Genomic DNA, 15,805 nt, shown 5'->3' with positions numbered 1-15,805 from the left:
AATCTTTTTAGAATTCTCATTCAACGAATACTTTTATTTAATTAAGACATTCTTAAAGTAATTTCACAAATTATTTAAATTTCTATATATATATATATATATATAACATCTTAACTTTTCCTTTTACGTCTATACCATCAAAATCATTCATATTACATAACAATACATTTTCATGACTATGTACGATATGAAATATTGAAATATATAAAAAATGAAGTTATGGGGCTAAATGTGTAAATATATTAGAATTAAGTGGTATGGATGTAAATATCCTTATAATAACTAAATTTATTGTGCAATTATTTATAATAACCAAAATAACAGTCTTATCCTAATTTAAGCCCAATCAAACGGCCATTTATATCTTCCCGTTCTGGCTTCACTCTCTTGCGCTGCAAGTCTGCTTTCTAGGGTTTCTCCGTCACCATTTTCGATAGGATTTTCTCTTCCTGATGAGGTAAACACGCTTCCACCTTCCTTTGTAAGCTGCCGTGAATTGTCTTCTTTTCGATTCCATTAATGGCTGCAATGGTACATTCACCTTGAAGAATATCTAGTGTTTGTAATTTGCCAATTGATTTTATTATCTTTGTTTTTTCCTTAGTCGGCAGCCAGAAGTTTTGTGGGCGCAGCGATCGGATAGGGTTTATCTGACGATATCTCTGCCGGATGCCAAAGATGTCTGTGCTAAGAGTGAGCCGGAGGGTTTCTTTAGTTTCTCAGCGATTGGAACTCATGGAGAGTCCTATTGCTTTAACTTGGAGCTCTATGACTCGATTCTTCCTGAGGTGATCAGTTTCTAGCCTTTTTTCCTTTGTTTGCTTATACTTTGGATGGTATGATCTTTGGTAGCATCATATAACACAATAAAAATTTTGCCATCCCAAAACTTAGTAATAGTTATTTTTTAATTATATTTTGAATTTGATGATTATATATATAATAGGTTTAAAAAGTTTGAGGAGAGGTAAGTTTTAAACTTACGTAATTGTCACCCTTTGATTTTTTTATTTCAACACCTTTTTCTTTAAGTGTTAGTACTGCCGCTGGTGAAAATGCTGTTGTCAATCTAATTAGAAAACAGAAAATGTTACTCCCAGGTGGGATGGGAATTGTTGATACAACAGATTGAGAGTTTCAACCAGCACTTTGCTTTCGTAGTTAAATCGATAGGTTTCATGTATAATGGTTTTCATTTTACCTAAATGATTTGGTCTAAGCATACCAAACAAATGAATGTCCTAATATTTATAATGGTTTTCATAAACAGTTCATATTGGGTAATACTTAGTTGACAAACCAAGGTGTGTTACTGATAGTCGCTTATTTTGTGTTTGGAGTATGATTTTGTATAAGTTTTTAAGATCAATTAGACATTTATGTACACTCTTTGATGTTCTATTTTTTATAGGAGGTTTGCTGACTCTACCCCTGCATCTAGGTTTTACTATGAGCAAGAATATATAACAACAACAAGAAGAAGCCTTTATCCCATTAAGTGAGGTCGACTACATGAATCATTTTTCTCCATCGTGTCCCATTGAGTTTTATATTTTCATTTAATTTTAAGGAATTAAAGATAATTTTTTATACAGCATGCTTAGGTCTTTTTAGGTCTACCTCTACCGTTCTTAACATAAGTCAAATCTAAAACAGCTACTCACCTAACCAGATCATAAAACGGTCAACGTTTAATGTGACCAAACCATCTAAGATGACTCTCTCTAATCTTGTCTGTCACTGGACATACACCAACTCTTTCACGGATATAGTCATTCACATTTTGTTTCCAAGTGTATAGTCACTCATCCACGGAAGTCACTCATCCACATAAGCATTCTCATCTCAACAACACTTAACTTAGTTTTATGCTTCTCTTTTACATGCTAACATTTTGTGCCATAGAACATTGCAGGTCTCACCACTATCTTATTAAATTTTATTTTAAGCGGTAACTTTCTATTGCACAATAGGCCCGATGCATTCGTTCACTTCAACCATCCAACTTGAATAGCATCCTCATAAAAATATTCTCGCCTTTTCATAACTTGAACACTCATAGTTACAACCCAACCACTAGATCTACTACTACTAAAATTACATTCCATGCATTCAGTTTTAGACCTACTAAAAAATGTGTTTAGACTCAAAAGTTGCCCTCCATAATTCAAATATTTTTTGAACACACCCTCTAGTCTTATCCAAAGGAAAGATATCATCAACGAAAAGAATACCCCATGGTACATCCTCATGTAAATGTCCAGTACGAACATTCATAAATAAAACAAAAAGATATGGGCCTAAAGCCATACAATAAGTTTTTTTTACTATTGTTTTGTATGGAAAATTTTTTAAAAATTTATGAAAAGATGGAGAAGAGGTACCACAAGATTCCAACAGAAATAAATTAGAAAATTTTGCAAATAAAAGGGATAAAACTTCCACTCACCAAAAAGGTAGGTTAAGGATGGTCACAAAGTATCCTTGGATGACCACCAAGCCTCCGCACCATGGGAAAAACTCAAAATTGTGAATTCAACCAACAATAATATATATTCATCCAACAAATTATCAAGTATATAATCCCCTTATAATCTCTAATGCAAAAAATGAATAAAATAAAAGGAGGAAAAGAGTGAGGTGGCTCTCTTTAAGTGGAATTGAGGAGGGAGATTTTTCCCTTTTTGGCCAGCCTTAACAGCTTAAAAGTTAAATTGATAATTATGCAATTAATTATTTCCCTCATAATTTCATAATTGTCATCTCATAAATTTAAAAATTTAACTCAAATGAAATTATATATATATATTTTTGTAAGATTTCATGAAACTAAAATACAGATACACAGTCCTGCGATTTAAAAGTTATAATATATTAAAAACGTATAAATTCTAGGTAAAAAAAATCTAAGCAAATGTTTTCCTCATGCACTGCAAATGGTCAACTTTTCTTCTTGCTTTGACTCCTTGTAATGGGTCTAATGGGTCCTTGTGTTGCATAAACAAATTCATATTATAACAAGTTAACGATGAACCTAAATTTGTAAGTTATTTTGATTTTTTTTAATTAAAATTCTGTGTTAGGATAAAATTCTATTGTAATTATCTTTTAAATCTTGATTTATTTAATTTTTTATTTGTAGAAAGGATTTTTTTATTTAGTGGAATTCGTTCAGGAAGTAAATAATAATTTATTTATTCTTTAATTGCATACGAAGGGTTTGGTTTCCTGCAATGAAATCAATTTGGATCTCTTCCAACTTTTTCCCTTTTTCTTATAATCCCCAGCCAACCAGAATTTCTCGCCCATCCATAACCTCAAGCTTGTGTTTCCTACTCTTGTAGCCAAAAGGCCCTGCCTTTCAAGCCTCTATAGCTGCTCTGTGTTGCTACCAACGCTTGTTTCTCTGCTGTTGCCACTACCCTTTTGCTGATTTTTGCTATTTTCCATTAATTTCAAAGCTATCCAATTGTAAAAGAAGTGGGACTATAGCATTGCAATTGCTGACCTTGAGGAGAAAAATCGGAATTTAGAAGTGAGGAATTGCTTTGAACAACATTTAGAAGCCGAAACAATGAGGGAACGTCTATTTACATTAAGAAGATTCACTGGTAACTGTGATTTGATTCACAAGTAATTAGGACCCTCTGAAAATAATTCCTGTCCAACTGTACAAGGGGTGGATTATAGCACGGCAATTACTGACCCAGAGGAAAAAATCTGAATTTAGAAGTGAGGAATTGCTTTGAACAACAGTTTGAAGCCAAAACAGTAAGGGAACATCTATTTACATAAGAAGATTCTCTGGTAACTGGGATTTGATTCACTAGTAATTATGATCCTCTGAAAATAATTCCTATCTTCTTAGCCTCTCATTGTATGCTTGTGCAATGACATTGAGCAGCTGGCTACAGATCACTGACTCAAATTCAATCCAGCATTGTCTTCGTTTCATATGCATTGAATTGTGAATCAACTTGAACATATTAATCTATTGTGGTTTCAGTTGAATTTTTGGCGAGTGTCAAGCTGCGAATATTTTTTATCCTCCCTATATTTTTTCTATATTTCTACTTTATATTGTTTTCCATATCTTAAATTAGAGGTACTCTTTTCCTACAAACAAGCAAATGATCTTTAAATGAACTTCTGCATTTAGTTTTAATTACCAGAACTTTAACCATCATCATTTTTCTTAAATTTGTTAGCTGCACATCCCATGGTCATATGTTCACTTTTTTTATATAAAATTTTTCAGAAAGGAAAAGTCCATATTGGATTGCGCAACATTATCTGTTCCATCCATAAGGAGAAGAGAGGTTGGTGGAAGCGACTACTGAAATCGGAGGAGAAACCTGCTCCATATATCAAGGTTGATTGGAATAAATGGTGTGATGAGGATGAAGAATCTGAACAATGTAAGCGCATTTTACCTTAATGGACAATTAAATTGCTGTTCTCTTAAGTTGATGATGGTGCAGTATCAAGTGTGAATTGTGATCATCATGAAATGGACTAGAACAATTGGGAAAATGTTTTTTATGGGAAACCTAATCTGATCAACGTTTTAAATATTTTTTTAGTAAAAAATGTTGTAATCTTATTGAGAAAAGTTCATTTTCTTTCTTAGGACACCATTAATCAGAATCTCTAAACTGCATATTTAGAGTTAGCTTATGAACCCAATTTCTTTTTAAGGGCAACGTCTCTTACCGACTCAAAATATTGCATGATCTAGTATTGTCTTTACAACTCAAAATAGTGCTGGTGTTTGTAAGTTGTCTGCTAAGCTGGATATTTACTATTGAATAACTGCTGCAATCAAATGGCCTGAACCCCTTTTACCTTACCTGATGTTGCATGCAAAAAGCTGAGCACTTGGATTTGCAATGCCACATGGACTAAAATTTTTGAAGTTTCCACCCTTTACTCCTTTTTGTTACATTATAATACGATAAATATAGCGTTGCATTTTACTCATTTTTCTGCCTTCCTTCCTTTTCCATTTAGTTTTTCATTTCCTATTTATAGCTCCCCTTATATTCATTGTAAAGACAACAAATCACTCTTCTTTTCTCCAGAGTTTCTTGTCTTTAACTTTTATAGTACTGCAAATGGAAGCACCTTTATGATTTTATGCTATTAATTCGTACAATAGTTGATATGTTTTTGAAACTCTCTCTTATCTAATTATAATTGTTTGATCAAAGTCATCTTTTATGCTTCAATGATCTTGCAATAAGTTTAAGCGTGATGATGATCCTCTAGCTTTTATATCAATAGGCTGCTTTAAGGTTTGCGCCTGTCCTATTGAACTTGATGAAGTATATCTAATCAAAACCAGTTTTGTAATTTTATATCTTGACATTTAATTCAAATCACCATCGGCACCAATCTCTAAGTCATTGTTGTAGATTCAGTCATCAAATTCAGATCTCCATAAAACTAATTTTGGTGCGTAGGGTCTACATCAATCCATCCTCATTGCTCTGACTAGGCTCTCTGCCCTTCAATCAATCCAAGGACAAAACCCTTAATTCAGGGGCATTTTGGCCCTAACCGAATCTCTGAGATGACATCACTTAGCTATTTTTCACATTCCTCGTCAGGGTAGCAAAATGCTTTTCATCTAAGTATCATAAATTCCTCCCAAGGTGGCAACAAAAAGGAATTTTTTGTCGCACTCTGATTCCCAAAGAGACTCCACCAAAGTGATTTCAGGTTATATTCATTTAAGCTCGAGGGTTTCCTGAGGTGATGATTTAGTTGGCTCTAGTATAATATAGAGGTCTTGGTTCGTTGCCTATTTGGGAATGTAGTTGTAAGGCTGCATATATTAACTCCTCTTTAAGCTTGCATTACCGGTAGATTAATTCATATGGATTCTTGATCTACTCTTTAAACAACGTTGTCACCAGGATCTCTGCATGCAACTTTATCTCATTCCTCGTGCAACATAATCTCTTGCTTGCACCACTTCATAGAATTCTCTTATTCGCTTCTTGTCAGGCTTTGTTGCTTGCACCACTGCATACATTTTTGTTGTTCGCTCCTTAAGTATGACACTTTATATGGACATCTTCAATATCTTCATCTCTTTAATATCATGCAACTTTGGCGCCGGCCTTAATTGAAGCATAAACTTATGTTAAATTTTCTATACACATGAAAACTTGATAAAAAAATTAATATCTTAATATACTGAGTTAAATCACTCCATCAAGAAAACCTGGAAAGATGCCAAATCCTGAAAGGAAGATAAGAAAGGATTAGGCTTTCAAGATCCCTCTAACTTCAGTGGTAACTTGCTACACTCTCAATAATATTCACTTCATCATTTTAAGAAACACCCTAAAGGATAATCCCAAACGTGGGAGAGTATGTTATTGTTGAGGCATTCACTCATACTATAACCTTAGGATACATCTTTGAACTCCTTAATTTATTTTTAGGGAGATTATGGTCATCAAGTGTTAGCTCAAATCATAGTTGCAAGCTAACTTCTAAATTCAATAATGTATGGGCTGTGATTGTCAATTCATAAAACAAGGCTTTTGTTTCCAGTGAATACTATAAATCATTTGTAATGAGGTCTTTTTGAGGCATAAGTTTTGGGTATAGCTCTAGGCATAGTTTAGGCTTTATCTTGGCGCATAAGCTCAAGCTATAGCCTTGTGCAAACAAATTAATTTACCCAAAGGCAAGATTGTGATTGCTGAGGCATAATCTATGGGTGTGAAAATTGAATAAGTTTGAGTTTGGGTTAACTTGGTTAATTAGGTTAGGTTCAGGTTGATAATTTTGACTCATTTAATTTTTTGTGTTGGATTTGACCGACATATCAGTCAAAATTGACCCCATAGCTAGAAATTAACCTGTATTTGACTTGAATTTGTCTTGAATGGCTGTTATGCCTAATATTAAATAAGTTATGCATGTAGGGTTTGTGTTACTGTTGAATGTAGGTTGATTTTCTATTAGATTTTTTGACCCGTTAATAAACTAGTTGAGTTCAAGTCCTGCATATTCTGATCGGGTCAAATTTAAGTAGACTTGAATTCAATCTATTAACCTAAATTTACACCCCCTAGCACGATCCTGGCGCATAGCCTCAAGAGAACTCAATTCAGTCTCATGTGAATGTTTGTTGAGGAATTAAAACCTATTTAAAACCTAAGTGATTTTTTAATTCATTCCCATATGGGTTTATGGTTGTCGAGACACAAGTCCAAGCCATTACCCTAAGTGAACTCTTTAATTCAATCGAAGTAATGTTGGCACTAAAGCATCAGCACAAGACATAATTTTGAGCAAACTTTTTGATTAGGACCCATATGAAGATGTTCTTTAAGGCATCAGCCCAAGCCACAACTTATAGAAAACTTCTCTATTCAATCCCATTTGTATGATTGTTGAGGCAAAAAGCCTAATCTCTATCTCAAGAGAACAACTTTCTAATTTAGTTGTAAGCAAGGTTTTCGTTATTGGGGCATTTATTGAAGCCCTTCCACTAAGTAAACTCCTTAGTTTAGGGTTTATTTGGGGTGACTATATTTTTTTCTAGATGTGCTCGTTCTATGGGTGGAAAGTAATATTTTTGAAAGTTACTATAAATATATATCATGAAAAAGTTAGATGACAACTTTTTTCATTAATGTCATATTTTAACAACTGTAGTTATCAAATGAAGCTTTCTATCACAAAGTTTTTGAAAAGCCACAAGAAGAAAGTAGTAAAAAATGGGTTTCTATAGTTTAAAAGCATAACAATTAGAAAACTGCCACAAACAAACCCTTAATTTTAGGAGATGTTGAGTTTTAGTCTCAAGGACTCTTTTAATTAAGTATTGCATGTGATCTTCTAATGGCAAGACTAGTGTGGCAGTATGGGCTTCAATTAGGTTTTTGAGGTCTTCCTAACAGGGCTAGGATGAGCATTATGGTCGTGGTGGAGTTGATATCATATCAAGGGGTGTAAACGAGTTGTCTAGCTCGAGCTACACTCGAGCTTGAGTTTGATTAATTTTATTTAGTTTGAGTTCAAGATTGAGATTAAGTTTACGAGTTCGAGCCGACTCACGAGCCAGCTTGTTTGTTATAAAAGAGAAAAAATGATATTAATTTAAGCTAGCTTTATAGTAAGATGACAAATGAAATGAATAATTAAGAGATAAATAATAAGACATAACCTAATATACACTAAAAATATTATTATGCAAACATTTTTAACACCTTAAAGATAAAGTCTTAAAATTTAATATCTTTTGAGTATATTTTATATTAATATTTTTTTAAACGATCCGACTTATGAGCTGACGAGTCGAGTCGGGGCTAGCTTGAGCTTGGCTTGTTAGCTTATCAAGCTTTGCTTACGAATCACTTATCGAGCGGAGCTCGAGCCAGCTCACGAGTCGGCTTGACTCTTACCCCATGTGGATTTTGGGTTAGGAGCATGATAGGACCAACATACCAAGAAAATTTAAGAAACTCTTGTTATGATTTTAGGATTTCAATGTGAGGAGTTTTTTTTTGTGGAGGAAACTCTTGAAAATTTTCTCTCTAATTAGAGGTATTCTAGAGCGTTTCATGTTTATTGAAATTTTTTATACATTTTTTGAGATTTAAACAAAAAAATAATTCATGAGGGAAATTTCTCTAGCTAATAGTTCAAAAAGAAGAATTTGGCCTTGGAAGGTGCACTAAACTGGGCTAAAAACACTTGAAAATGAATGGTTAGTGTTTCTAACATGGATTTGAAAATTTTTCATAAATTTTCAATGTGTTTTGATCTACCATTTCGACTATAGAAAAATGCTACGTCTTGATGGAGAGTATAGTTAGCAACAAGGTTTTTCATGGCAAGTGGGGATTTTCTTGGGGATAAATTCTTGGAATAATTACATAGCACCTGAAACATTGCTATTTACGAAATCCAGCATCCATTTAATATTTTTGAACTACTGAATTGATTTATTTACACATGGCACAATCAAACCATTGAGAACTTGACAAAAATGAAAACTATGGGTTGGTGTTTTATCATGAATTTTGATATTTGATTGAGAATTTGAAAAAATGATGAATGTGTGTGCTGGATTTGTAAATAGCAATATTTTGAGTGCTATGTATGTAAATGTCCCATTATTCTAATATACCTGGATGAAGGAAGAACAACATCACAATAACAATTAGGAAAATATATAAATCAGATTAAGGTTGATAAAATCAAACTCGTTCCTAGTTCAAATCGAGCTTGAATAATAATAAATTTAAATGAATCTAGCTTGAATAGTATCCCAGAAGCGTGACTCAAAGTGGAGCCGAGCTTGAACTGTATTCCGGAAGCTCGAATCAAGCTTTTGAATAAGTTTTCAGTAAATGAGCTCGAACTTGAACAAGCTCTTGTTCCACTCGGCTTGGTTCTTTTACAACCCTAATAATAGCAGTTTTTGTTGATAAAACATTAAACTGGGCATTTGCTTTTTGCCACCTGTCATTCGGTCTTTCTTAGGGGTGCAAAAATTGAAACCTCAATCTAACCTAAATCTGGCAAGCAAATTTCAGGTTCGAGTTTATCAGATTCACTTTTAGGTTTAGTTCGGTTCAAGAATCCTGATCTATTTAATCTGGGCAAGCTTGGCTTGATCCGTCAACTTGAAATTGATGCACCAACTTGACATTGAATCAAAATTGACCCACCAACCCGAATTTGACTCAGATAATTATTCTGCTCTATGTTATGAGTGTTCGAGTCAAACTTTTTGACCTGTTTAAATAAACAGGTCCGATTTGGGTCATGTGGATTCAGTTCAGGTCAAAATCCGGTCCAGACATGAACTCGATCCGTTAACCCAAATCAAAACTCCTAATGTTTCTATGCCATATGATGGCGTGAAGTTGAGCTAATATTATATTGTCTTGAACCTTCAGCTAAGTTTCATGCAGATTTTAATCCATTTTTTAGTTTCTGCCATCAACATTCCGTCAAAGTGACACCTAGCGGCACATAATATTATATTAAACTAAATATCACATTATTTAAGTCTACTAATTGTAAAAGTCTGAATCTCTTTGACATTCTACTCGTCCATTGTTTAGTCTGACATGATGGCTGCAACATTATTCAAAACAACTTCGCTATCTGTCTCCTAATATTCCATTTTACTCCTTGCTGATTCCATGGCTGACTCCTTTGTTCTTTTCCCCTCCAACAGCTGATTGGCCTGCTTCCGACGAAGACGATCATGGGGATGAGGTGTGATTATTCCTCCAATTTCATCTTTTTTTAATCTTATATTGTACTAATCTTTTAATCATTTATGCAATTTAACTTGACTTTTAATTAGGGAGACGAAAGCGATGACGAAAATGGATTACTCTGTAAGTAAACCAAACCAAATCAAATTAAGATCTTTTACTTTCTTGTTTTGTTCCATAATATGGGGGATGTATACATATGTGCACTAGAATTTTTATGAAATTTCATATCTAATACTAAAGTTTGATATTTGTTTATATAAAATACTCAAATAAGGGATAATTAAATGCATAGCAGCCGAAACATCGCTATTTATAAAAACCTAGAGCACGTGTGAAAATTTTGAACTATCGAAATGATGTGTTTACACATGCCACGATCGAATTGAGTATTTGATAATATATATATATATATATATATATATATATATATATATATATATATGGGTTGGGGGTTTTATCATTAATTTTGATATTTGAGTGAGTGAAAAATCGATGAGTGGGTGATAGATTTGTAAATAGCAATTTTTTTGTGGTTATGTATGTAATTGCCCCAATTTTTTAAATTCCATCAAAAGTGATGCTGATGTTATCTTTTTAAAAATGAAATTTATTTTTTCATACATATGTTTTGTTTGATTTATGGTCTGTTTGAGGCAGATGCAGCTTATTAAAAAACAATTGTGAAGTTGCTGAAAAATAATCTACTGTTGAAAAAACTGTGGTGACTATTATATATATATATTTTTTGAAAAGGGTAGACCGTAGCTAGAAAACTGTCACAACGCCTAGTCAGGTTCGGTGTGAAAACGCTGATTTCAGCTGTCTGAAAATACAATTTTTTGAAAAAAAACTGTCAAAATGTTGTCTATCCAAACAGACAAATTGCGATGCATTTTGAAAATGCCACCGCACCGCGGCCCCAAACAGATCCTTATCTAAGCGAAAAAATGCAGGTGTTTTCTAGTTGTAAATATATTAAAAAATTGAGGTATGTATGTGAGCCCCCTTATCTAAAATGATCAAATGATGATTTTGATTTTGATTTTTGTTGCTATTTTACTAGTATCATGATATTAGATATGAGTAATAAAGACTTGTTTTGTTCTCCTTTCTGAATGAAATTTTCTGTTTGCAGATCTACCAGACTTGGAAAAGGCCAGGGGGAAATAGATAAATCTCAATAGTTGGTGCTGCTAATTTGGCACTCTTTTGTGGTAAATATATCTAATGAATTCTCTTAACAATTTTTGTTGACCAAGGGACAATATTAACTGTTTGATTGCAAATTTCTATTTAAATTTTCTCTATGATTAATTTAAGGGAAATTTACATACATACCGTAAAATTCCTATATATTTACATAATTAACACCTAATGTTGATATAAATTCATAAGGAGAGGTACGTATGTAAATGCCCCATTTAGGTCCTTGAATTGCATGCTACTTAATATTTATACGTGAATGATAAATGTAATTCATAAATCAACTAAAACAAAGCCTAATGAAATTTTATACTATTATAGTTTTTATATATTTATGTATCTAAAACCTAAAAATTTAAATCTTTAATATCAAGTTAAAAATATCACTCTTATTAATTTTTTATGAGATATATACTTTGTTGCATAAATTTATAAGATTAAAATATTATAAATATAAATATCAAATTTTGGGTGCTAGATTTTTAAATATATAAGAATTGTTTGATATGTATGTTAATTTATTTGAAAAAATGATTTTTTTTTTTTGTTATTTTAATTTAAAAAGTGAGTCGTTGCAAATCTTCTGGCGGTTTTTTTAGCAATAAATTTTCAAATTTCAATTAAAAGGCATGCAATATTGATTTCATAAAACTCTCCATTACTATTGATTTTAGAACCCTCCGTCAAGCTGATCAGTTCGACTAGACGAATCCAATGATATTAAAATCAATCAAATTCGAGTCAAATCAAGTGCATATAAAGTTGTTAAATTATCTTTAGAAATATTTTGGACATAATTTGAAGGTCAAATAGATTCAAAATCTGACAAATTTATAGTAAAAACGAGCGTTTCGATAAGGAAAATCTAAGAGCTCAAAATCGCTCAATTTAGATATCATGAAAGTACTAAAATGTCCATTGAATTCTGTGTGATCAAGGAGTTCTCTGTAGGCCGTCCACTTAAAAGTAGTTTGAATTTGTTCCTTATTTGTAACATGAGTTGTATAAAAAGAGTCATAACCCCTTCATTAGACTGCTCAATTTAGATATCATGAAAGTACTAAAATGTCCGTTGAATTTTGTATAATCAAGGAGTTCTCTGTAGGCCGTTCGATTAAAAGTAGTTTGAATTTGTTTCTTATTTGTAACATGAGTTGTATAAAAAGAGTTATAACCCCTTCATGAGACGGGACCTAGTCCATAGGGAAGAGGATATTAGAGTTTGCAGAAGAGGAAGTTACAGGTCAGGATTTTACAACGACAATCCAATGAATAACTACTTCTACAGGTGCCAATCACCCTCAACTACCATTTGTCTGTCCACTACCTTCGGCTAAATTTGGTCATTGTTGCCTCTGACCGTCACCGCCGCCGCCTCTGACTGTCACCATCGCCTCCTCCGACCAACTTCGACCACCACCGCCGACCAACTATGGTCACTGCCGCTTACGACAAACTTTGTCCATTGAATTCTACTTACTATGTAGGTTTAGTACGTTTTCATCATTAAAAAAAAAACACTATTATAGTATAGCATCATTACAAAGTTGGTATTTCATAATCACTTTAGATACAACTACAAGAGATGAATAACATGCTTAAAAACATGTTATGAAAATAATAAGTCGCAATTCTGCATTAGATCATCGAGATGTATATCAATCACTCAAATACCGAGAACGAGTTTAACACAAGTGAAATGTCAAAGTATGTGGGCTTATCCAACAGTTGAGCTTAAGCTAGGTGTGCAAGTCAAGTCAACTCGTGAGCCAGTGTGCAAGTCAAGTCAACTCGGGCTCGGCTCGATAAGTGGCTAATGAACTGAGCTCAATGAGCTAACAAGTCAAGCTGTAGCTATTCATGACTCGACTTGTTAGCTCCCTAATTCGCTTGTTTAGAAAATAATTAATAAAAAAATATACTTAAAACATACTAAAATTCAATATTTTTTCTTTATATTATTAAAAAGTATTTTAAAAATTTAAATTTTTTATTTTTTATCAAATGTTTTTTTATTAATTAATTCATAAATATTTATTCTATTACTCATTTGATTATATTATTAACTAAAATTAATACTATTCTTTCTCTTTCATGCTGAGCCGGCTTGAACTCGTAGAATTAAACTCGAGCGAAGATGGAGAAGAAGGAAGTGCTGACATATCTAAAATTGAGCTCTTTACAAAATATGAAATTGAGCACTTTTTCATTCCATTTTGAATGGTATTCCTTCCCATTTGTAGCTTAACTTTATAAAAAAAAATAAAAATAAATAAATAAAAATACAAAAAAAAGCTATGAATAATTTGGTATATGTAACATCAAAACGTCACAATAAAGAATATCGCTTTAATTATTTAATTCAAAATAATAATCATTAATTAATAAATAAAAAACTAAATCACCCTCTAAAACTATATTGTTTTTTTTTAACTAAAAAAAAAAAATTGTATGGTTGTATTAAAATCATTTATTTTATAATTTATTATATTTAATCTTTTGAAAATGAATGATTTAAAAAAAATTAATATTCCTAATAAAATGGCATGTTTATAAAGTAAAAATATTATATTTAGTATTTGATGTAAATTATAAATATTCTGATTTTAATTATAAATGAGAATGGTAAGTAAATTTTAAACGTAATTAATTTATTAATTACAATACTAATTTTAAATATTTTGCAACTTTATTTTAATTCTATGATAAATGCAATAAATGAGTTTATTTTTTTTATCAAATTCTCTTAAAAATATAAGATTTAATTGTTATTATTTAACTCTCTTGACAATGCAATTAATCAAAATATATTAAATTTATAAATAAATTAATAATAATAATTATTATTTAATAATGTTAAAAAAAATTTTATCTTTTAATTTACTTTAGATAATAAATATAATTTCATTAGCTTATAAATATATTATTTTAGATATAAATTGTTCCCTGATTTATTTTTAAGAGTGAGGAAAGTTAATTCACAAATTGTTGTTCGAAATCATGAATTCTTAAAAATAACTTCGCCCGCTTGTTTTCTTTTCAAGTTTTTTTTTTTTCACCACTAAATGCTAAATGTTCGTAAATTAAATAATTCGAGACTTTTTTATTGATGGTTACATTGAATTAAATTTCAATTATGAGGGTTTAAAGCTCGAAAATCCCTTCTGGCATAATTAACCTTAAGGAAGTGGTATTCAAATGGTTAAGCACATTAGGGATTTTGTTGTATTTTTCTTATACTTTGTTAATTAACTTTACAATAACAATAATAATAATAAAACAAATTTTAGGTACGGCACATATACCAGATAAGGAACAAATGCTGGAGCGGAACGGGAGTTTCGTTATATGGGTTGAGGGTGTGGGGGCAACGACCCACAGTACGGTATATATATGATGTATTGTAACCCTAAGAGCATATTGTACTCATTTTCCCGAATTAAAAAAAAAGTCACCGCTCTGCTCTTGAAGACGTAGACAAATTACTGAACCTCGTTAAATCTTTGTATTTCTTTCTGGATTGGGTCGATTCTTGTGTTTTCTTTGCCCTAAAATTCTCAACAACAAATATATGCCATTGATGACTTTTGGCATAAACCACTGCCTTGAGATTACTTGGGAGTAGCCATTGATGGTAATAAAATGAATGCTATTGATTGCCATAAAATTTAATGTCTATCTTTAAGACTGGAAACAAAGAACTCTTTCAATTGTAGCTAGATTGTAGTTTATTAAAATTCCTATTGAGAGCTACCTTTAATATTGATTTAGATAAACCAATGTTCCCAAAGGTCTAAGGAAAAATATTACATCCCTATGTAATAATTTTATTTCATCATAGCCCGATTCAAAACAAATTATGTACCATTTATTGAAACATTACAACTCTTCCTACGAACTTTGATGGTTTGGTGTCCCTAATTACATCCCGTCTATCTGGGTCCGCTACCTGATTACATCAAAGGCTTCTATAATTTATTATAGTTTTTAGGACTCTATGTGCTCTATTTTAATTTTATGGAGTTGTAGTATGACTTGTTATAATTGTTTAGTTGATATGTGATATAAAAATAAAATTACAATGGGGTATGTTTGGGACAGCTACAACTTATTAAAAAGCAGTTGTCAAACTGATGAATAATAATCTGATGCTAAAAAAATTATCGTGACAATTACAATTTTTTTTTTAATTCATACTACTGCTAGAAAATTATCACCCACCTAGCTAAAAGTGGTGGAAAAATGCAGATTTCAGCTTTATTTTTTTCAAAATTATGGTGACCTCGCTCTGTTCTCTAATATGTACATATACATATATATATATATATATATATACATATATA

At 31.8% G+C, this 15,805-nt stretch overlaps 1 protein-coding gene across 3 annotated transcripts; it reads left to right on the top strand.

The window, feature by feature from the left end:
• Window positions 1–350: 350 nt before the first annotated feature.
• Window positions 351–14,917, top strand: LOC110034438 (uncharacterized protein At3g03773). 3 transcript variants are annotated; one of them, XM_020738709.1, is made up of 7 exons: window positions 351–457; window positions 605–788; window positions 4,259–4,418; window positions 10,214–10,254; window positions 10,346–10,379; window positions 11,395–11,473; window positions 14,753–14,917. In XM_020738709.1, the coding sequence occupies exons 1-6, from the start codon at window positions 453–455 to the stop codon at window positions 11,427–11,429; spliced, it is 459 nt and encodes a 152-aa protein (XP_020594368.1). In that variant the 5' UTR covers window positions 351–452; the 3' UTR covers window positions 11,430–11,473; window positions 14,753–14,917. The 3 variants fall into 3 exon arrangements, with proteins under 3 accessions (XP_020594368.1, XP_020594374.1, XP_020594360.1); XM_020738715.1 differs by lacking the exon at window positions 14,753–14,917 and adding an exon at window positions 12,751–12,898; XM_020738701.1 differs by lacking the exon at window positions 14,753–14,917 and having other exon boundaries at window positions 11,395–11,597.
• The last annotated feature ends 888 nt before the right edge of the window (window positions 14,918–15,805 follow it).

This window comes from Phalaenopsis equestris, unplaced genomic scaffold, assembly GCF_001263595.1.
Source record: "Phalaenopsis equestris unplaced genomic scaffold, ASM126359v1 Scaffold000002, whole genome shotgun sequence".
In the NCBI taxonomy this organism is placed as follows: domain Eukaryota; kingdom Viridiplantae; phylum Streptophyta; class Magnoliopsida; order Asparagales; family Orchidaceae; genus Phalaenopsis; species Phalaenopsis equestris.
Note: the sequence above shows the minus strand (reverse complement) of the source record. Positions and strands in the feature narration are given on the sequence as shown.